Source organism: Bos taurus, chromosome 11 (genome assembly GCF_002263795.3).
Source record: "Bos taurus isolate L1 Dominette 01449 registration number 42190680 breed Hereford chromosome 11, ARS-UCD2.0, whole genome shotgun sequence".
Classification (NCBI taxonomy): domain Eukaryota; kingdom Metazoa; phylum Chordata; class Mammalia; order Artiodactyla; family Bovidae; genus Bos; species Bos taurus.
Window position 1 is genome coordinate 30,121,814 of NC_037338.1, and position 22,959 is coordinate 30,144,772.

The 22,959-nt window shown below is 40.9% G+C and overlaps 2 protein-coding genes and 1 long non-coding RNA gene across 8 annotated transcripts in view; 1 reads left to right on the plus strand and 2 right to left on the minus strand.

Annotated features, from left to right (window-relative positions):
* Positions 1-256: 256 nt before the first annotated feature.
* MSH6 (mutS homolog 6) lies at positions 257-21,643 on the plus strand. Of its 3 annotated transcripts, none has more exons than XM_005212664.5 (10): positions 257-599; positions 10,815-11,017; positions 13,715-13,884; positions 15,314-17,858; positions 18,849-19,117; positions 20,101-20,218; positions 20,417-20,506; positions 20,929-21,083; positions 21,167-21,366; positions 21,473-21,643. In XM_005212664.5, exons 1-10 carry the CDS (start codon positions 346-348, stop codon positions 21,552-21,554), a joined length of 4,086 nt encoding a protein of 1,361 aa, XP_005212721.2. In that variant the 5' UTR covers positions 257-345; the 3' UTR covers positions 21,555-21,643. The 3 variants fall into 3 exon arrangements, with proteins under 3 accessions (XP_005212721.2, XP_059747420.1, NP_001179666.2); NM_001192737.2 differs by having other exon boundaries at positions 346-599; positions 10,818-11,017; positions 21,473-21,635; XM_059891437.1 differs by lacking the exon at positions 21,473-21,643 and having other exon boundaries at positions 10,818-11,017; positions 21,180-21,344.
* Positions 2,463-13,719, minus strand: LOC132346570 (uncharacterized). The gene is made up of 2 exons (XR_009496420.1): positions 11,859-13,719; positions 2,463-7,760 (listed from the first exon to the last, which is right to left on the minus strand). It is a non-coding gene; the product is annotated as an uncharacterized lncRNA (long non-coding RNA).
* Positions 21,610-22,959, minus strand: part of FBXO11 (F-box protein 11) — a 112,618-nt gene continuing 111,268 nt past the window's right edge. For 3 of the 4 annotated variants that reach the window (XM_024998439.2, XM_005212593.5, XM_059891127.1), the window contains exon 23: positions 21,610-22,955. In XM_024998439.2, the coding sequence (XP_024854207.1) occupies positions 22,826-22,955 (130 nt within the window). In that variant the 3' untranslated portion in view covers positions 21,610-22,825. 4 annotated transcript variants of the gene reach the window in all.

Sequence of the window (22,959 nt, forward strand, 5' to 3'; positions counted from 1 at the left end):
ATGTGGGTCGAGGTTTCCAGTCCTATCCAGCCCCGAGCCGTACCCGCCTAGTCGCGAGCGGCTGGCAGCACCACGGGCTACTGCCCCGCGCAGCGGCGGAGTGACCCCGCCCCTCCCCACGTCTCTTGGCGCCCGAGGGGGCGGGGTCGGACGCGCGCCGCCAGTGGCGCCGCCAGTGACGCCGCCCGCGCAGGCCCAGGCGCCTGCCGATTGGCCGCTGGGGCCAGAGTTCCTCCCGCGGAGCGCACCTCCCCCCAGATTTCCCGCCAGTAGGCCCCGCGCGGTAGCTGCCTTGCCTCTAGTGGCTCTGTCCGACAGAGCGGTTGAGCCTCGGCCTCTGTGGCTATGTCGCGACAGAGCACGCTGTTTAGCTTCTTCCCTAAGTCTCCAGCCGTGAATAATGCCAACAAAGCCCCCGTCAGAGCCTCAAGTGGAAGCAGCGCCGCCGCCGCTGCCACCGGGGCCTCCCCTTCCCCAGGCGGGGATGCGGCCTGGAACGAGGCCGGGCCTGAGCCCCTAGCGGGTACCACGTCGCGGGCCGAGGCCAGGAACCTCAACGGAGGGCTGCGGAAGTCGGCATCCCCTGCGGTCCCCGCCAGGTAGCGGCGTAGGGGGGGTGCAGGGAGGTGGCCTCGCTGGGTTAGGGTTGCGCGTCCAAGCCCTGGGCTCGGAGGAGGTGGGGCTGCAGGGAGAATTGGGGGTGTAGCTTGTAAACAGGGTGTGAGGAAATCGGCCGTGCAAGGAGAGGGGGTTGGCAGGGAGGGGAGGACGCACTTAGTTCAGAGGTGGAGGAGGAGAAGTCCGCCAGGTGCGGGAGGAGGAGTGGAAGGTGCTTGGAGTAGGAAGGAGAAAGGGGAGAAGGGAGTACTGGGGGGTGGGGCGGGAAAAGAAAAGAGCTGGCCTGCGCTGCGCGCGGTGCGCCCTCTGGGCGAGGGAGGGGTGGCGCCTGCCCCGGGCGGGGGAGGGGTGGCAGGAAGGAGGAATGCCCGCGGCAGGGATGGACGCCGGGAACCAGCAGGTTGTCGGGTCGCGGCGTGCTTCGAGTGGGATATCCGGAGGATGTTCCCCCATCAGAGCCGGGATGGTCCATTTCGAGCCCGCTAGTTGCTCGAGGAACACCCTCGGTGTTTGGATTAGAGCCTCGGATGCGAAGCCTCTGGCGGGGTGGCTGTGTAGGCTCTTGGGGTGGGTGAGTGTTACTTTCTGTAGGAATCTTGGGGCCTCCCTGGCGGCTCAGACGGTGAAGAATCTGCCGGCAATGCGGGAGACCCCGGGTCGATCCTTGAATCGGGAAGATCCCCTGGAGAAGCGAATGGATACCCACTCCATTATTCTTGCCTGGAGAATTCCATGGACAGAGGAGCCTGGTGGGCTACAGTCCTTGGAGTTGCAAAAAGTCTAGACTCTACTGACCGACTAACACTGGGGAGTGGACAGCAAGTTTAGAGCGCGGGGGTGTGTCAGCTGGTAAACCAAGGGGCCTGATTGGTCCGAGTTAGGATTGCAGGGGCGGGGAGCAGAAAGTGCAGGGACCAAGCTGGGTCAACGTGTAGATAGATTGCATATGCATCAAAACAGATGGAAAGCTGAATGTTAATTTTGACACCTGGAAGTATTATGCGAGTTGAAAATAATATTAGTTTAAGAAATAGTGCATCTTTTTTTTTTTTTTTTTTGCCTCACCAGGAAAGCGCTCGGGATCTAAGTTCGGGGACTAGGGATTGAACTTGGGCCATGGCAGTGACAGCGCGGAATCCTAACCACTAGACCGAAAGCACTCCCCTTAATAGTGCATCTTTTGTTGGGGATTTCAGGGGAGGATGTGGGACTGTAATTTTTTCCTGAATTGAGAGCCCCCAAAGGCCTTGATAGGGCTCTGGGAGAGGGATACGAACGTGATAAAGGGGAAGCTTGCCCGGCGGTGGCTTCCTCTCCTAGGCAGTTTGGTGGTGTTTCACGGTTTGGCTGGCCTTTGTTGAAGTAGCGGGCGACATTTTGAAAAGCTCGCACTTACTGTATCCCATGTATTGCATTAGGCATAAAGTGTAATGGCAGCCGTCTGAAAGGGTGAAATAGTGGTACAAAAAAAAAAAAAAAAAAGCACACATTCAAGATCAGAGAGCTGAGTAGTTGATTTCGAATGCCTTGCGTTTTAGGCGTCCCACAGATTTTTCAAAGTGCGGCTGTAATTACAGTGTTACCTTCCTCCAAGCGATCCTCTCAGGAAGTTTATGTAGTTGCCCGACAAGTGGCAGGATTTGCCACCCCAGAATGTGTCTTTGGCATAGAGGTTATTTTGAGCTGAGTATTTTTTGAGAAGGGGAAGATATGGGAGAAGCTTTGAGAACAGTAGAAGTTATTCTTCTGTAAGGGAAATTTACATTTAAAAGGGAAATCTCCATTTGTAAGGATGCCTGCCTCTCTGTACGAAGAAGAAAAGGGAGATTCCATAGGCACTGAACTGAAATCTTAATAACAAACATAGCCTTGTTTTTTATTCTTTTCTTGGTAACCTCCCTGGTCTCCCTCCCCGGCCCCCTATCTTTCCTTTGTCTATAGCTGAAGACAGAGGTTTAAGGTGGTAACGTGGGCCATCTCCAGGAGTGTTACTCAGGTTCTCTTTCTCAGCCAAGAACTCAGATGGGTAGACGGAAAAATACTTTCCCTGGGGGTGGAATGAATTGCGAGATTGGGATTGATGTGTATGTACACTATTGATACTATGCATAAAATACATAACTAATGAGAACCTCCTGTATAACTCAGGGAACTCTACTCAGTGCTCTGTGGTGACCTAAATGGGAAGGAAATCTAAAAAAGGGTTGTATGTATAAGTATAGCTGATTGACTTAGCTGTACACCACAAACTAACACAACATTGTAAATCAATTATACTCCAGTGAAAATTAAATATTTTTCCGAAATAATTTTTTTCCTTCCCTACATGGGCATCCTCTGTAATGGATGCATGGTAAGAGATGGACAAAGCGTTAACGTTCATCTAAACTTGAATTGATTCTTCCTGCATCCATTCTAAATGAATGGAATTATTTGTTGTATGGTTGTGCTTTATATTTTGAATAGCATATGCAGGTTTTTTTTTTTTTTAGGTCTGAATTTTGGAAACTCATAAAAGACTTATAAAAGAATAATATTGTTTACACTTGACCACCTACTAGGTCTATAGGACTGCTTTCAGGGTATTCAGGAAAAATTGGCATTTGATTCTAGGTTTCTAAAGAGCTCTCCATTCATTAGATAGATTTGGCCTTCACTTAATAAATGTTAACATAACCTCCTCTGGCAGGCACAGTATTGGGTGTTGTGGAACCCCTATACAAGAGTGAATAGGACAAGCAAAAAGGCAGTTTTAGAGCAGGAGCAGAGCCGGTGAGCTCTGTTCACTTTGAGGGGAGGATGGGGTATGTATGGGTCTGGGTAGGCTTTCAGCTCTAAGGCTGAGACCAGAGGATAGGTAAGTAGAGGTTAGCTCAGCTGCTGTAGAGGTGAGGGGGTTTTAGGAAGCTGGTGCAGGAAGAGGAGGGTCCTGCCAATTGAGAATGAAGACAGGAGGCTGGAGCCTTAGGTATGAGGAGATCCAGTCTCTGCTATGGGCTACAAAAACGTTTGGACTTTTCCTAGGGGTCAGTTGGAAGAAGTTGAGCATCTTTCAGTGGTTATTTGTCATTCAGTTTCCTCTTGTGCACCAGTGTTAACGTGTTTTGTCTTTTTTTCTTTCCTTCCCCTAGTGTCTTTGTCAGGTGTGATGCAAAAGTCTTTTTTTCACCTGGGTTGAGAAAGAGGAAGCAGTTGAGGTGACATCAGTTTGAGTAAATGGCTGCAGGATGTATGTCTATGCACTCTGGGCCTGCTTCTCAGTACTTCATTTCTTCTGTAGCCTTTAAAAAAAAATTTAAGTTGTTATTGAATTTGTTGCAATATTGCTTCTGTTTTGTTTTGGTATTTTGGCCAGGAGGCCTGTGGGATCTTAGCTCCCAGACCAGGGATGGAAACCACACCCCCTGCATCAGAAGGTGAAATTTCAACCACTGGACCACTAGGGAAGTCCCCTCTAGCTTATTAAGACAATTGAAAGAGCTGTGAGGAAGGCTTCTGACTACCTAAATCTGGATTTTTTTTTTTTAATTTTAATTTTTTTTTTAATCTGGATTTTTAAAGCAAATCTTAGCTGGTTTATTTTTTGCAATCTCATTTCAATAATTATCTGTTGATTATGAGAAATGAGGACAGTAAAAAATTTTAAATGTGTGCCTTGTATTCATTTATAGGAGTGGTGTGTCAGACCGTGACAAGGTTTTTTTTTTTTCCCCTAAGAGCCTTTAGTTAAAGGTAACAATCTGCCCTAGTTGTAGATGCCTTTCCTTCTACTTTTCATACAGTTAAATCTATTTATAGTAATATATTCTAAATAATATCACACTTAATGTAATGATATTAGTTTTTGTAAGAAAAGAATTCAGGCTTTTAAAAAAGTATCATGGTGGACTTGGTTTCACAGACTTAATTTTATTTAATCGATATAACTAAAAAGGTGCTGAACTTGTTACACTAATTTGGCCAGCAGGAGCCTCTTTTAAGCTGGCGTTTATAACTTATAACATTATCTCAGAACTTTCATTCTGATGACGATTATCAGTTGTCCCTGCTCCTTGAGCTGCTTTCCAAAGAGCCCTGGTTTTAGTTTTTTTATAGGCTTCTTTTCTAATAATATTTAGGAAATAGTTTTAGAGGCCAGTTTGGATGATAATTTATATGGTTGTCCTAGACCTCACGCATAAGTGATAGATGGCCATAGTTATCCAAGCCGAAGGAAGGAAAGCCAGGTGAAGGGCAGAGAGGTGCAGGTAGATGGGTAGGTGGGTAGGTGTGATGGGAGCCCTTGGTAATAATTTCTCTGGTTACTTCTGTTTTCTCATTAGCTATTTGAGGGTAGGGGAATTCTACTCTAATATTCTACGTTGAGAAGTAGATACAAACACTGATAGTTGGCTTGAGAGTATGTTCACCTTTGTGAAACTTGTGTTTATATACACACATTTTTTTTACACATAGCCAGTCTAAGTTTATTGTTTATAGGAGCAAATTCTAGCATTGCTTTTGTATCTACTGATTCTGTTTTAAAAAGTAGACAGAAATGTTGCTTATAAATTTGGGGCACAAGTAATAATCGACACCAAGGTAATGGGCTGAAGAGGGAGCAAAAATAATGGCATTTTTTAAAGCAAAAGTGTAAGATTGTTCATATATATTTAGCTTTATTAAGTCATTTCTTATTTTTAGTGGTGTGAAGTTGTGTTTTAGTTGTATGTTTTACACTTGTTTTTCTGAGCTGTCACCTTTCCTCTTACCTTTTTAAAGCTGTCTTTAAAAATCCCAAGAATATCAAACATTTGAGATACATTTTCATTTTAAAAACAAGGGAATCCCCAGGTGGTCCAGTGGTCAGGACTCCACACTCTCACTGCCAAGGGCCCAGTTTGGTCCTTTCTCGGGTGACTAAAATCCCACAAAGGTGTGTGGCACAGCCAGAAAACAAAAACCGCTTGTAAAATCATAGTCGAATCATATTTATAAAGTAGGCTGCCAGAGTCCAGCTCCAGCAGCCAGGGAATCAGCCTGAAGGAGTGTCTGCGAGTATTGATGGAGCCTCTCATTCATATTTCTTGGTCTGCATATTTATTTCAAGCTTAAGATTCTCTTTTATACTTTTATAAAAGCATTAGGTCAGAGGTTTGACATTTTCAGTTCCCACTGACCCAGATTTGTTGTCTCCATAAATCATTGTTGCCCCTCAGAAGGAGTTCCTGCCTCATAGATTCTCTTATCTACTTCTCATGTGTCCTTGTGAATACACTGTAACTCATGCTAATGTCTGGGCTGCATACCACATTCCTCAGTTTATTTCTTATCTTTCTAAATCCTGTTTGCCCCTAGTATCCTGAGCTCACTTTCTCTAAAAAGGCTTCTAACCACTAATATCTCCAAAATGCCTTATTTCTATCAGCTGTAGTAAAATATGCTAACATTACAACATTCCTTAAATCTTTAGCTTCTAACTATCTTAATTATTCCTAAGCCCTAAATTCAGTAAATTCCTTTGCCATAAACATTTCCCTCACAAATAGGTTTCAGATAGCAGTTCCTCCCATGGCCTCAAGCTGCAGCCTATGTGCTCATCCTGGAACCTTGAATGTCAATGATTAACTTTATGAATTATTCTCTGAGCACAGCTGCAGAAGGCTTTGTGCCTTCTTATGCTCCTCTCAAGAACAGTAAGCACCTTAATGTTCTTTTCAGTCAACTCAGCCGAGGAGAGGAAAAAACAAGTCAGAATCACAAGGCCTAACTCCTTCATCCCGGGTCCGTGCTTTCGGGACAAGGAGAAGGAGTTGGGGCCGTGCCTCCATTTTGTCAGTAATGCCTAACACAGCTCCCGACAGTAGGCTAATTTATAGGCTAATTCCTGTATTTATTTTGGGATTTCACATTGGGCTCCAAGAAGAACCATTCTACATTGTAAAGTGACTTTTTGGCCTAGATATTTTCAAATTGGATTTGCATTGCATGGGGTTTGATGATCCTTGTTAATATTTAACACAGCCCTAGTTATCTGAAAAGAGAAAGGTATTAAGATTGTCAGGAAACGGAGCCAAATGTTAAAATACAGTGAAGTCTGAATACGACTGTTAAATAAAGTTTCAAGTAGAGCCATCTCTGGCTTTGTATCCATCTCTGATTTTATAAAGTCCTCTGGCTCTTTAAGGATCAATGTATGAAAAATAGATATTCAAATTATAGTACATTCCACTGTGATCCCATGCTTAAGTTATAGTTAGATACTTTAAAATAGGTATTAGTATTGGTAAAAGTCTGAATATTTGCATGGATTAAAATTTATGTTCCTTTTATTTTGATATTTTGTGGAGACTGCACAACTACTAGAGATCAGAATTTTAAATTAACTTTAAAGAATTCATTTGCACATAGAAAGTCAGTAGATTAAAAAGAATTTTTTTCTGAAAAGCCTTTTAACATTGGGGAAACTATCCATTTTTTTTTAACTGTATTTTTAGTCTTAGCATTTAGAGTGTACTTCTGCTTTCTTTTTTTGGTTGCTCCAGGTAGTGAAGGCTTTGTGTCCTAACCACTGGACCACCAGGGAATGCATTCCGCCCGTGCCTCCCCCACCCGGCCCAATTCTTAACAGCAGAGTTAAGTTATACATAAGATTCTGAAAGTATAAGTTTATGTTTAGGGTGAGGTGATGTTAAAAAAACAATTTTGTTTTTAAACAATTCAGTTTATGATGGCATTTTAGCTTTACAGATCTGATGATTGTAATTAGCTTTTTATGTGTTTCTTCCTCTAGTGAGGATGCACATTTATTTGCTTTTCAAATACATTTAAAGACATTAAAATTTAAAAATTCTTTGTTTATTTACTTCTGGCTGTGCTACCATTGCTGTGAAGGCTTTGCTTTAGTTGTGGCAAGCACGGGCCCCTCCGGTTGCACTGTGTGCCGGCTTCTCATTGCTGTGGCTTCTCCTGTGCAGAGCATGGGCTCAGGGCACTCGGGTTTCAGCAGTTGCAGCTCCCAGGCAGGTTCTAGTGTACAGGCTCAGCAGTTGTGCACGGGTTTGGTTGCTCCACCCCATGTGGGATCTTCCCAGATCAGGGCTTGAACCCATGTCCGCTGCATTGGTAGGTGAATTCTTTACCACTGAGCCACCAGAGAAGCCCTAAAGACATTACATTTTCAAGTTGGTTGCTTGGAAAGGAATCTATGTCAATTTGAAACCTTTGAACATCGTTTTACAATTTGTTGTACAGTTTGTTCGCTTTTATACAAATGACAGTTTTAAGGTAACAGTCTTAGAAAGCTCAGATTTCCTTTGGGATAAAAACTATATTAACTTAGTACTGTTAAAGGTATAGAACTCAAAGTTTTTTCTCCCATGTCTTGGGTCTCAGCTGGAAACTTGAGTTACTCTTAATTGAGGACAGACAGGAACTTTCAGGAGGCAAGTGTGGCCATCTCATATTTTTTGCTTAAGAATTTTGATCTACATATTTAGTTTCTAAGACATCTGAGATACTTGCAAGTGCTTTGTTGCTTCACAGAGATAAAACAGAATTGTTAGTTTTGGGGCATCCTGATCCCTTGAACTGCAAATGTACCACCAAGATGTTCATTCTTGTCAAAGTCCCTGATGTGCTAACTCTTTTCTAAAGAATGTGTAACTCTTATAGACATGTATGTAATGAAATAGCTACCTTTGAATTAGCCATACCTTAGTCCTTACCCTCACATGGGCAAGGAAAACAGTCTTCACTTTTAAAAGCACTAACACTTTGTATGAAAGTGAAAGAGGAGAGTGAAAAAGTTGGCTTAAAACTCAACATTCAGAAAACTAAGATCATGGCATCCGGTCCCATCACTTCATGGCAAATAGATGGGGAAACAATGGAAACAGTGACAGACTTTATTTTTTGGGGTCCCAAATCACTGCAGATGGTGACTGTAGCCATGAAATTAGAAGATGCTTGCTCCTTGGAAGAAAAGCTACGACCAAGCTAGACAGCATATTAAAAAGCAGAGACATTACTTTGCCAACAAAGGTCCATCTAGTCAAAGCCATGATTTTTCCAGTAGTCATGTATGCATGTGAGAGTTGGATTATAAAGAAAGCTGAGTGCGGAAGAATTTATGCTTTTGAACTATGGTATTGGAGAAGATTCTTGAGAGTCCCTTGGACAGCTAGGAGATCCAACCAGTCCATCCTAAAGGAAATCAGTCCTGAATTGGAAGGACTGATGCTGGAGCTAAAACTCCAGTACCTTGGCCACCTGATGCGAAGAACTGACTCATTTGAAAAGACCCTGATGCTGGGAAAGATTGAAGGCAGGAGGAGAAGGTGACGACAGAGGATGAGATGGGTGGATGGCATCACTGACTCAATGGACATGAGTTTGAGCAAGCTCCGGGAGTTGGTGATGGACAAGGAGGCCTGCAGTGCTGCAGTCCATGGAGTTGCAAAGAGTTGGACATGACTGAGCAACTGAACACTTCGTGAACTTGACTCCATTCTGGCAACCTGACTCCATTTTGGCCAGCCTGAGCTCACCTAGGGGAGGAACTGCTTCAGACTAGCCAGTGATGAGTTCAGGCTTCTTGATGTACACATCAAATTTCATCTCTTAAGGGATGAAGGGCAGCCAGGCCGGACTGATGAGTATCCTTACTGGTTCCTGTCAGAAAAATCGACTTTGGCCAACACTTTGTAGTCTGATGTCTGAAGACTTTACAGCCAGACATATGCTTCCTATGAGGAGACGTGTTCATTGGCATAACATGTATTTGCTCTCTGGTCAGTCTTCTAGAAGTTACTGTCATAGAGTTCAGACTCCATTCTGATAGTGTATTTATATATGGACAAAGGTTATTTTCCTCTTTTAGCAACAGAAAAGGGTACAAATTTAGGGTACTCTCAGAACCTAACATACAAGGAAAGCTTGTGGTTTCCTGATCCCAGTGTGATAGACTTTGTGGTTAAGTGGTTGCCCGGCTAAGTTAAGGGAAAGCCTGCTTGACAGTTCCACACAGAGATAAGGATCTTTGTCTCCTGTTAACAAATGGATATGTTAGTAATGAGGAAACACTTAAGAGACCTGAATTGTGCAGACATAGCTCCCTGTTTGAAGATGACCCCTGTGGTGTTTGACAGCAATAATTATAAACTCATGCTGGTCACTACAGTTTTCTAAGTTGAAAGAAGAATGTACTTTAAAGGCCCTGGATGTAAGTACCAGCTGAAGCCATGCTCCTGTTCTGGTTTCTTTTCTGTCTAGCATAGGGATTTCCACATCCACATTTTTTGAAGAAAGAAATACTTCAGTTTTATGATTGAGCCTGAATAAGGTGGCCTTAACTGATTGTTCTAAAATATCTGAAATATTCTCTTTTGTAATGTACTTATTTTATATTTGTCATTATTCAGTGAAAACCTTTAAGCAGGCTTAGAAAATCATGGTTATATACTACTGGAGCAGGGTTTATAGTTATTGCGGCCTCTCTATCACTGAGGGACTCTTGTATAATTCTCCTCCTCCTCTCCCTTTCTCAGGAAATCTTCAGGGCTAAGTCAGTTTTTGTGAAGATTAGATCTCCTGTTGATTCTGTAGGTTTATTTATACAACTAGTTGTGTACACAACTATTTTGGGCACAGTACATACTTACCTCTTAAGTTTTCCCACAAAACTAGATTTTTAGGGATGGGCTAGGGGTATTAGTCTGCTGGCTTTTGGGGTATTTGGAATACATTGGAGCAAAGTTTTAATGAAATAATTTTTAATGTAAGTATAGCAAATTTGCCTAGGCATTATGCTTGATATTTTATTAATACTTTGGGTCAGATCCTGTTCCTAATGTATACATGTGGTAGTACAGATGTAATAATTTGAATCACATGTACAATGAGTTTGTCTTTTTCCTGCTATTACCAGTCTGTCAGAATTCTGCCAGTTTTTAAACCTTGAATAATTGTGAGATAATTTCTAACTTTAATACCATTATATTTGTGTTGTCTTGTGATATTTGCTTATGATTTTTAAAAATGACTTGAAAATTTGATTTTAAAAAATCATTAGTTTTAGAATTTCTGTGCCTGAATATTAATGCCAGAAAATTTCAAAGGTGTCTTAAGATACCTTCCTTAGAACTGCTTGTTTGTCGTAATTGCCTTTAATGTAACTTAACAAAGTATTAACCAAATTATGTATTTTCTCTTGGCAGCAGTTCTTGTGACTTCTCACCAGGTGATTTGGTTTGGGCCAAGATGGAGGGTTACCCTTGGTGGCCTTGCCTGGTTTACAACCACCCTTTTGATGGAACATTCATCCGTGAGAAAGGAAAGTCTGCCCGAGTTCATGTACAGTTTTTTGATGACAGCCCAACACGGGGCTGGGTTAGCAGAAGGCTATTAAAGCCATATACAGGTAAGAGATTTACTTTGCAGGTTGGGTATGTTTGTAAGATAGAACCCACGCACATGTGAGTCTGAATGTTCGTGTCTCCTACACAGTGGATTTAAGCATATTTTACTCCAATAAATTTTAAGAGTGGGTGTGGTAAAAGCTTCTAGCATGGGAAAAGGATAAGATGTAGCTGATCTTTGGCCAGTTTGTAGCGTGGAGTTGAATTTTTATTTCTGTCCTTCTGAGCGACTTATAGCAATATCAAAATGGCAACCCACTCCAGTACTCTTGACTGGAAAATTCCATGGACAGAGCAGCCTTGTAGGCTACAGTCCATGAGGTCGCAAAGAGTCGGACACGACTGAGCGACTTCACTTCAAACCCTTAAAGGAAAAAGGACTTCATGATTGGATCTCCTGATGGATGACAATGCCAGATTCAGACATGAAAAAAAGTGTTCCTATCTTGCTGCTACTGCTGCTAAGTTGCTTCAGTCGTGTCCGACTCTGTGCTACCCCATAGACGGCAGCCCACCAGGCTCCCCCATCCCTGGGATTCTCCAGGCAAGAATACTGGAGTGGGTTGCCATTTCCTTCTCCAATTCATGAAAGTGAAAAGTGAAAGTCAAATCGCTCAGTCGTGTCCGACTCTTAGTGACCCCATGGACTGCAGCCTACCAGGCTCCTCCATCCATGGGATTTTCCAGGCAAGAGTACTGGAGTGGGGTGCCATTGCCTTCTCCGGTTCCTATCTTAAAAGGTTCCAAAAGAAAGACAGTGTAGCCAAGATACAGAACATATAGATCAGTGACATACTCTAGGACAGGTGGAGAAGCATGCGACCTTGGCTTCAAAATGCTCACCTTATGAGCACATCTGAGTTGAGTTTCACATCAGAACTAGACTTCCGGAACCTTGACTCACTCTTCCCAGGCCCAGCCGTATTTATCACAGACATCAGCAGTCCTGCGCGTATGGTTTCACCTAGGCTGGCTGCACCCTGTCAGTCTCCTGCAGTGCATGTGCAGGGTGACTGCAGGATGCATGTCATCCTGGGCATGCACAGGTTTTTTCCATTATCTTCAGACTCCTGGCTAGGACATTGCTGAATTCAGTATCTTGGAATCAGAACAGTGGTCAGTTTCCCAGAAGCCTGGGAATCATGCCCTTTTGGTCGTATCACTCCTCATCCTGCAGGGCAGATAGGCCTGTGTAGAAACCTGATGTGCAGGGCGAGAACAGAGTAAGAGAATTTACTTTAGTCTTCTCCATTAATTTGCTGTATAATCTTGGCCAAAGTAACTTCTGTTTGCTTATATGCAAGTTGGACCAGATGATAAATGAGGTCTTTTTCCAGGACTAATTTTGAGATGCTAAAGCAAGCCTTGGCAAAAGATGACTAAAAAGAGATCAAAAGTTTATGTTGTAATTATTTTATAAAGATGTGCATATTGCTCTTTGCCCTTTAAATTTCCGAATTGTTGCAAAACGTTTATGTGAATAAATCCACAAAGAGGTGTGCATGAAAACAGTAGGCTTTTGGTCGGGGGGATGGTCTTAGGGTTGTAGTTTGCATTAGAGGTTTTGGGGAATGGTGGTGATTGATACTAGATCGGCAGGGTGAGCACAGCTGTAACAGGCACTTTGGGAAAGTTCACAGCCACTCTTAATGATTTTGACTGCTGCAGTTTGTAGTTTTGGTGCAGCTCTTTAGAGAAATAAGAAATTGCAGCTTTGTTTTAGGCAGCTCATAAAAGTTGCTAATTCCATGGAAATTTAGGATGTCCCATCAGTTTTAGTATACTGAAAGGAGGGAGTAATGTAATGTTTGGATCTGTTAGACAAATTCAGGTTTGATTTGCAGCTGTTACATTCAGGTAGAAGAAAACAGACATTCCTAGTTAGGCCTCTTGGAAAAGAATTAAAACAATTCTGTACCATTATAATTGTCTATATCTAACCTTTTGCTCAGTGGATAGACATGTCATTTAATACTATAGCTCTTTGAAATGAAATGAATAAAGGAAAAGTTTTACTTTAAAACAGAGCAAGACATTTTTGATGCAACTGTTTTGAAAAAACTTTAAAGTCTGTCCTGGGTTATTATCCTCCCAAAATTTAGGGCTCCTTAGAGTAGAATTTTTTTAAAAATCTGTCTTATCTAACTACCTACCTTGGGAACAAACTTATTGTTAATGTCATTGCTTCATTTAAGTTACAGTGTAGTTTTTGCCTTCCTTAAGCAATGTCTTTTAAAAAGGGTCTCAAATCTCCTTTACATCTTATGCCTCACCCGAAGAGGTATGGTTTTAGGGTCCACAGTCTGAGGTCTTTCTGGAAGAGAGAGTGGTCCTGGGTGAACCAACAATTAAGGTAACTTACAGGAGGTAAAATAGGTAATTCCAGTTTCACTGATAGTTTTACCCTGAAAATTCTTTCTGTGAAGGCTTTATTGATCTTATCTATATCAATCAAAAATAATGGGACATTAAAAATTATACCTGAAGGACTTCCCTGGCAGCCTAATGATTAAAACTGCACTTCCATTGCAGGGGTACAGGTTCCATCCCTGGTCGGGAAACTAAGATCCCATGCGCCTTTGGCAAAACAAAACACCTTGATGGTTATCATTCTTGTTCGTTAGGGCAAGTGTTATACATTGAGCCAAATGTCCAGCGAACTGTTCTTATTTATAAATAAATACATGTTTGTTTTTTAGGTTCACATTCAAAGGAAGCCCAGAAAGGAGGTCATTTTTATAGTGCAAAGCCTGAAATACTCAGAGCAATGCAACGTGCAGATGAAGCCTTGAATAAAGACAAGATTAAGAGGCTTGAGTTGGCAGTATGTGATGAGCCCTCAGAGCCAGAGGAGGAAGAAGAGACGGAGGTGGGACACTGCTAACAGGCAGTTGTTACTATTGTTTGGAAAATGTTGAAAAGTAGGGAGGGACATGTTAGAGTGGTAATTTCCTATTTATTTCAGTTCAGTTGCTCAGTTATGTCCAACTCTTTGCAACCCCATGGACTGCAGCACGCCAGGCATCCCTGTCCATCACCGACTCCCGGAGCTTGTGTTTGGTACTCATACACACATTTTCTTACACCTCTGATCATATTCAATTACTTAGAGTCCTCAGCAGTCTAGCACCCTTTTTTACTTAAGTTCTCAAGTCTGCTGGAAACACACATGCTTATAGGAGGGAATACCCTTTTGGTAACCAGTAGAGAGAGCTAGGGACAGTGGGACATGGTGATAAAATTGATTGTGGTGTCTGATAGTAACTTTCTGTATGAGGGTGTGGAAATTATCCAGTTTTATGTTCTAGTGCTTTTTTGTTGTATTTTAGATTGGTAAGAAAAAGTTGAAAGACAACCTTGGTTTCAAATATTAATTGTCACTTTCAGTGAATTAAATCTTAAATGAACAAATAATGGGTATACTTAAACATTATTTTCTAATTTAGTAAATTAATGAGATGTGCTTAAACAGAGTCGTCTATAAGCTGCTTGATTTTGTTTTATTCTATTCTATATGAGATAGGCATATAAAATACATATTTTAAGAGAAACTGGCACTTCAGTGGTGGTCCCAGAGCTGGGGGCCTGGGTTCGATCCTCATCAGGAACTAAGAGCCCACATACAACGAGTAAGGCCGATTAGTGCAACTAAGAACAAGCGCAGCCAAAACAAAAAGAGAGAAAGAAATGTTTTTAATCTTATTTTTGAGGTTGAGACCAGGGATCATAACATTAATCAGATGTTTAGATCTGGGTAGTAATGACAAATCATTTAACCGTGTAACTACTTTACATATGAGGGAGGTCTATGAGAACTGAACGTGGCTTGCTGAAAAAAAATAGAGCTGGTTTGTGGAGGAGCAAGGACTAGAACTAGAATGATTACTGTTTTTTTTTTTTTTTTTTAATTGTAAGTAATTTATAGAATGGTAAACTTTATATGTTCAACTGTAAGAGGAGAGATGACCCTGGAAGAAAGACAAGTTTTTTCTACAGCTGTGACTGTTAATGAGGACATCACCTATGGGTATTGTCATGTATGGTCATCCTAAGGACTTAATTAGTATTGAATAGGAAAGAACTCTCATGACAGAATCACTTAATCCTGTATTGTGATATTTGTATTAATTTTAGGTGAAACTGAAATTGCTATCCATTGAGAAAGAAAATAGTTTATTTCTGAAGGTGGGTTCTTCTCTTGATATATGAAGCTGTAGCATATTGAGAGAGATTCCCTAGCAATATTGTCATTTTTCCAAATTTTACTCTTATATTTTAAAATATTCTGTGTCTCTCAGGTAGGTGCCACTTACACATCAGATAAGAGTGAAGAGGAAAATGACATTGAGAGTGAAGAGGAAGTGAGGCCAAAGGTGCAAGGATCCAGACGAAGTAGCCGACAAATAAAAAAACGAAGGGTCATATCAGACTCTGAGAGTGACGTTGGTGGCTCTGATGTGGAATTCAAGCCAGACACTAAGGAGGAAGCAAGCAGTGATGAAATAAGCAGTGGCGTGGGGGACAGTGATAGTGAAGGCCTGGACACCCCCGTCAAAGTTGCTCCAAAGCGGAAGAGAATGGTAACTGGGAATGGTTCCCTCAAGAGGAAGAGTTCAAGGAAGGAAATGCCTTCAGCCACCAAACGAGCAACTGGCATTTCATCAGAAACCAAGAATACTTTGAGTGCTTTCTCTGTCCCTCAAAATTCTGAACCCCAAGCCCACATTAGTGGGGGATGTGATGACAGTAATCGCCCCACTGTCTGGTATCATGAAACTTTAGAGTGGCTTAAGGAGGAAAAGAGAAGAGATGTGCACAGGAGGCGGCCTGATCACCCTGATTTTGATGCATCCACACTCTATGTGCCCGAGGATTTCCTTAATTCCTGTACTCCTGGGATGAGGAAGTGGTGGCAAATTAAGTCTCAGAACTTTGATCTGGTCATATTTTATAAAGTGGGGAAGTTTTATGAGATGTACCACATGGATGCTCTTATTGGGGTCAGTGAACTAGGGCTGGTATTCATGAAAGGCAACTGGGCCCATTCTGGTTTCCCTGAAATTGCATTTGGCCGATACTCAGATTCCCTGGTCCAGAAGGGCTATAAAGTAGCACGAGTAGAACAGACTGAGACCCCAGAAATGATGGAGGCACGATGCCGAAAAATGGCACACATATCTAAGTATGACAGAGTGGTGCGGAGGGAGATCTGTAGGATCATTACGAAGGGTACACAGACCTACAGTGTGCTGGAAGGTGACCCCTCGGAGAACTACAGTAAATACCTTCTTAGCCTCAAAGAGAAAGAAGAGGAGTCTTCTGGCCACACTCGCGTGTATGGAGTATGCTTTGTTGATACCTCTCTAGGGAGGTTCTTCATAGGTCAGTTTTCAGATGATCGCCATTGTTCCAGGTTTAGGACTTTAGTGGCACACTATCCTCCAGTACAAGTCTTATTTGAGAAGGGAAATCTCTCAATGGATACTAAGATGATTCTCAAGAGTTCATTATCCTCTTCTCTTCAGGAAGGTCTGATACCGGGCTCCCAGTTTTGGGATGCAGCCAAAACTTTGAGAACTCTCCTTGAAGAAGGATATTTTACAGACAAGTTAAATGAGGACGGTGGGGTGATGCTACCCCAGGTGCTTAAAGGTATGACCTCGGAGTCAGATTCTATTGGATTGACACCAGGAGAGAAGAGTGAATTAGCCCTCTCTGCTCTTGGTGGTTGTGTCTTCTACCTCAAAAAATGCCTTATTGATCAGGAGCTTTTATCAATGGCTAATTTTGAAGAATATGTTCCCTTGGATTCTGACATGGTCCATGCTACAAGACCTGGTGCTGTCTTTGCTAAAGCCAATCAACGAATGGTGCTAGATGCTGTGACATTAAACAACTTGGAGATTTTTCTGAATGGAACAAACGGTTCTACTGAAGGGACCTTGTTAGAGAAGATTGACACCTGCCATACTCCCTTTGGTAAACGGCTCTTAAAGCAGTGGCTCTGTGCCCCACTCTGTAACCCTCATGCGATCAATGATCGCCTGGATGCCATAGAAGACCTAATGGTTGTGCCTGACAAAATCTCTGAGGTTGTAGACCTTCTTAAGAAGCTTCCAGACCTTGAGAGACTCCTGAGTAAAATTCATAATGTTGGGTCTCCCCTCAAGAGCCAGAACCACCCAGATAGCAGGGCTATAATGTATGAAGAAACCACATACAGCAAAAAAAAGATTATTGATTTTCTTTCTGCTCTGGAAGGATTCAAAGTAATATGTAAAATTATAGGGATTATGGAAGAAGTCATTGATGACTTTAAGTCTAAAATCCTCAAGCAGGTCCTTACTCTGCAGACAAAAAGTCCTGAAGGGCGCTTTCCTGATTTGACTTCAGAACTGAACCGATGGGATACAGCCTTTGACCATGAAAAGGCTCGAAAGACTGGACTGATTACTCCCAAAGCAGGATTTGACTCTGATTATGACCAAGCTCTTGCTGACATAAGAGAAAATGAACAGAGCCTCCTGGAATACTTGGAGAAACAGCGCAGTCGAATTGGCTGTAGAACCATAGTTTACTGGGGAATTGGTAGGAATCGTTACCAGTTGGAAATTCCAGAGAATTTCATCACCCGTAATTTGCCAGAAGAATATGAGTTGAAATCCACCAAAAAGGGTTGTAAACGATACTGGACCAAAACAATTGAGAAGAAGTTGGGTAATCTGATAAACGCCGAAGAACGGAGAGACGCATCATTAAAGGACTGCATGAGGCGACTGTTCTATAACTTTGATAAAAATTACAAGGACTGGCAGGCTGCTGTGGAGTGCATCGCAGTGTTGGGTAAGGCTTTCAACAGGTTTGTTCCTAAAGCTTTAGTTAGTGATGCCCTGGGTGCCAGTTTTATATTGAAATTATAGCCCACTGGAAAGTCCCCATTGACTCATAACCCTAAACTCAAGTAATGGGTATATATTTTGATCAAATTTCAGTTGAATTTATAGTATTTGAGAAATGTTGCTTTTCAGCTGTTTTTGAAAGGTGCATAGGACATTATGTTCTAAGACCTGCTGCAGGTCTTAGTTGTGGCACTTGTGATTGCTGCAGCAGCAGGCAGGCTCTAGCTCCCAACCAAGGATGGAACTTGTGCCCCGTACTGGGAGCACGGAGCCTTCACCACTGAACCACCAGGGAAGTCCCAAGCTACTATGTTATGTTAATTTAAAACTATCCCTTGACCTTTGTTTTACACTCTACACACATATTTGAAAAGATTTTAATCTTTACTTGTTCTCTTAGCCCAAGTTATCACACCTACTTTTCTGAGTTTATTTCTGAGAGCCCAGGTTTATGTATTTGTAATTACGTAACCTCTTCAGTTTCCTAAATAATTTCCTTTTTCTTTAAACTTCATGGCCAACTTATTTTGAAGCCTTTGCTTATTTTAGAGTTTTGAAGTGTTTTTTTAGTTCTGAGGGTTTTTTCCTGTGTTTTGACAATTTCTACTTTGAGGGGATAGATTTCTTAAGCTGAAACTAGATGTTATTTCTCATTTTAATAATGAAGTAATGAAGTACTGTAACAAAGACATGTAAAACATTTAGGCTGATGACTCATTTCCAGCTAATGAATCCATTAACAAAGCAGTTTGTATACTGTGCAGTTAGAACAATGTCACTGCAGTGTCTACTTACAGAAAAAAATCTGCCTTTTCTAAAGTGGAACATGCTACCTCCACTAAAAAAGCATTTCTGAAAGACTTTTTATAGAAGTTGGGCCTTTGTTGGTTATCTCAAAAATAATGAAGCCTCACTTTTGTCCTCTCTTTACCAGATGTGTTATTGTGCCTGACCAACTACAGTCGAGGGGGTGATGGTCCTATGTGTCGTCCAATAATTCTGTTGCCAGAAGAAGATACTCCTCCCTTTCTAGACCTTAAAGGATCACGCCATCCCTGCATTACGAAGACTTTTTTTGGTGATGACTTTATTCCTAATGACATTCTAATAGGCTGTGAGGAAGAGGAGGAGGAAAATGGCAAAGCTTATTGTGTGCTTGTTACTGGACCAAATATGGGAGGCAAGTCTACACTTATGAGACAGGTAAAGTGTTACAAACGGTGTTACAAAACTTTGAGTGAATTTATTACACATTTAAGCCATTGTTTCCCAAAAAGCTCATGATAGTCACTGACTTACTGGTAAGCAGAGGAAAACTCCTTGAGTCATGAACTGTGTTCATTTCATTGGTCAAATATTTGCCTGATGTTAAAGGAAGTACTTCAGTTAAGAAGGTGAAGTTGGTTCAGGCCATGACTTTTATGAGCCCTGACTTTGCATCCATTTCCTTTGAAGGTTAGATGTATTCATAATGAAAGAAAATTATACAAATGTACATTTGTTCTTAAATTAGGTTCATTTCTAGGAAACCTTAGAACCATTGCACTTGTTCATACAGGAAAACAAATATAATTCATGACCTTTAGTTAACTGTTGGGAACTGCTTTTAGGGAAGACAGTAAATGTATTTTCCTAACCTGTCAGGGGTTGGCTAGTTACTGAGCTAAACATGATTTAGATTTAGGCTTAGAAAAAATGTAACAGACACACTGGGCCCTTGACAAAAAATTTTTGCTGACCCTCTTATTCTACTGTACTGTATTATATACTTTATACAAATTTGCTGACTGGAGAGGAGCAGTAAAGGTTTTTAACCTTTTCATTTTAAATCAAAATTATCTAGAGAGCACAACAAAAAAAGTACCTGGGAGTTGGGGTGTATTCATCCTCTGAAATTGTTTGGTTTGCAGTGGGTTCTAGGCATCAGCAGTTTTAATCCTACTGTTCAGCCAGAGTTGAGAATCAATCACTAGTGTAGTGGGTTAGTGTGTATGTTCTGAGGTTTTAAAGCCAGTTAGGCCCTTGGCCTCACTTTTCCTACATGATTGTGAAGATTGTTTTTTTAAGAGTGCCTGACTTCTAATTAATGTTTATTAGCTTGGCTTATTATCTGTCTTCTGGATATACATAGATATCTCTATCTCTTAATATCAGTCATAAAATACTTTTTCCTTCTTCATTCACAGGCTGGCCTATTAGCTATAATGGCCCAGATGGGCTGTTACGTACCAGCTGAAGTGTGTAGGCTCACACCAATTGATAGAGTGTTTACTAGACTTGGTGCCTCAGACAGAATAATGTCAGGTGAGTTATTTTTCTACCTAAGGCTCTGTTATTTGACAATTCATTTATGCAAGTTTTAACATACTAAAAGTAATCTTTTTGTAAAATTTAATCTTTAGTACCGCTGGGTAGTTGATAAGATTTGAATGATACACCTAAAAGATGTTTCTGCTGTTAAAAGAGGATTCTCATTTTGATCACTTTTTTTTTTTTTTTAAGGTGAAAGTACATTTTTTGTTGAATTGAGTGAAACTGCCAGTATACTTACACATGCAACAGCACATTCTCTGGTGCTTGTGGATGAATTAGGTAAGACATTAAAATTTCTAAAACATTAGTACAAAGACTTATTTTTCTGGAAAATGGTCTGAGGGACACATTTCTTAAAGAATATGAATATACCCACCTTTGTCCATAGACCCCCCACAGCTGGCACTAAGGTGGCAATTTCTAAATCCTTTTAAAATTTAAATTATAATACAGGGATAATTGGATAATAAGGCTATTTAAAGTGAACTAAAAGGAAGTTTCTGAAGCATAGTGGCACTTGAATAGTATTCCTGAACTCCAAGGGCTGATAAGGCCTACTTTAGCTAGAGAGGGCCTGTTACAGAGTGCTTTTGGATGTACTAAGCCGATACTCAGTACATTTTAAAACAATTCTGAGGCCTGTCCTTTTTGGAATGTAATATGGCAGACTGTATAATGTACAGTTACGTATATTTTCATAGGAAGAGGTACCGCAACATTCGATGGGACAGCAATAGCAAACGCAGTTGTGAAAGAACTTGCTGAGAACATAAAGTGTCGTACGTTGTTTTCCACCCACTACCATTCATTAGTTGAAGATTATTCTCAAAATGTTGCAGTGCGCCTAGGACACATGGTATGTATGAATTGTTTATTCAAAAATTGTGTCAGTTTTTGAATGGGTCCTTCCATTGCCAGCATGTAATTTTTCTTTTTTAGGCATGCATGGTAGAAAATGAATGTGAAGATCCCAGCCAGGAGACAATTACCTTCCTCTATAAATTCATTAAAGGAGCCTGTCCGAAAAGCTATGGTTTTAATGCAGCAAGGCTTGCTAATCTTCCAGAGGAGGTTATTCAAAAGGGACATAGAAAAGCAAGAGAATTTGAGAAGATGACTCAGTCACTGCGGTTATTTCGGTAACTATAATTGGATATAACTTTACCACGCGGTTTCAAAAACAGTAAAGGGGTGGATGGTGCACTGTGAAAAATGCAAACTAACTTTATTTTTTTTAATTTTAAGGGAGGTTTGTTTGGCTAGTGAAAGGTCTACTGTGGATGCTGATGCTGTCCATAAGTTGCTGACTTTGATTGAGGAATTATAGACTACATTGCAAGCTTTGAGTTCACTTTTGACAAAGGTGGTAAATTCAGACAACATTATGATCTAATAAACTTTATTTTTTAAAAATGACCATTTTTCCATTTTCTTTCTAGGAAATTAAACCCTTTTAATTCTTATCTACCTTCTACATAATGGTTATTGAATACTCCACAATATATTAAGTCTAGATGTTATGGTACATGCATACACTTTCAGGCTGTTTATACCCACTGTCACCAATACACATAAATGGAGGGGGGGGGGGCTATGAAACTGTATAGGGCTGTATATATACTTGTCTCAGCTTAATGCGGGAAATTGTTTTAATTTCCAGCAATTTGTCTAAACTGTTCAAAAAAAAACTATGAACAGAGTTCAAATACAGGACTGTTTTGAAGAGACTTTCTAAAGTGTACTTTTAAAACATAGTAGTTTTTACCTTTCACAAAACTGAGTTACAAGAATACTTTTGTTTTACAGTGCATCCCTTCCTAGGAAGTCTCATTAAAACACTCACTCTTTCTAGGGGTGATTTTGAATGCTGCACAGGGAAGGGAAGGAAATAATAGTCTTAACTTTTCTTAAAGGATACCAGAAACATTGCTGGATATAATTTAAGATTAGTGTTTTCTCTTTCATAGAAAGAACGTACATACTGGGACATGAGTACAGTTACAGCAAGTCTAGGTGTGCTAACAAAACAGGGCACATTCAAGTACAATAAGATTTTGCTTGAAATTAAAAACAAACTACATGAGATTAAAGCATTAAAATCATATTTCTCAATCTGAATACATGTTAAAAAAAAAATCAAAATAAACGCAGAAGTGCTAGCTCACATTTTTACCATATTACAAAAGCAATTGGTACCCACGTCCATAAAAGCAGCAACAAAGCTGCTTGTCTATTGAAGAGTAGTACTACTGCAAGTTGGACTGCATTCAATGCTAGTTGTAAAAACACCAGCTTTTTTTTTCAGAAGTTGGTATCTGTACAAAATTGAAGCTTATTTTCTTCACTTCTGTCCCTTCAAAAGTCTTTACACAGTAATGCTAAAACACCCAGCTTTGAGATCCTGAGTCAATATATTGCCACTTTCTTTTTGGTAGCTTGAGCTTCATAGTGTCAACTGACCTTGTGTATCCATTTTTAATACAGTCTCTTCCTGTAGCATGGGCAAATATTTTAAATCTTCAAAAAAAAAAAAAAAAAAACCAAAACGTTTTAAGTTATGATGTTAGAATGGCAGGACTTTTTCTTTAGGGAAGGTATTCAGTTGTGCTGCAATGTATTAGATTCTATAGGTGGAGCAGAGTCATATAGTGTATCTGTATCATGTGTAGGCTCACCAGCTAACGTACAAGGATTAGACAGTGTTCCAGCACCACAGTCACAGAAAAACCTAA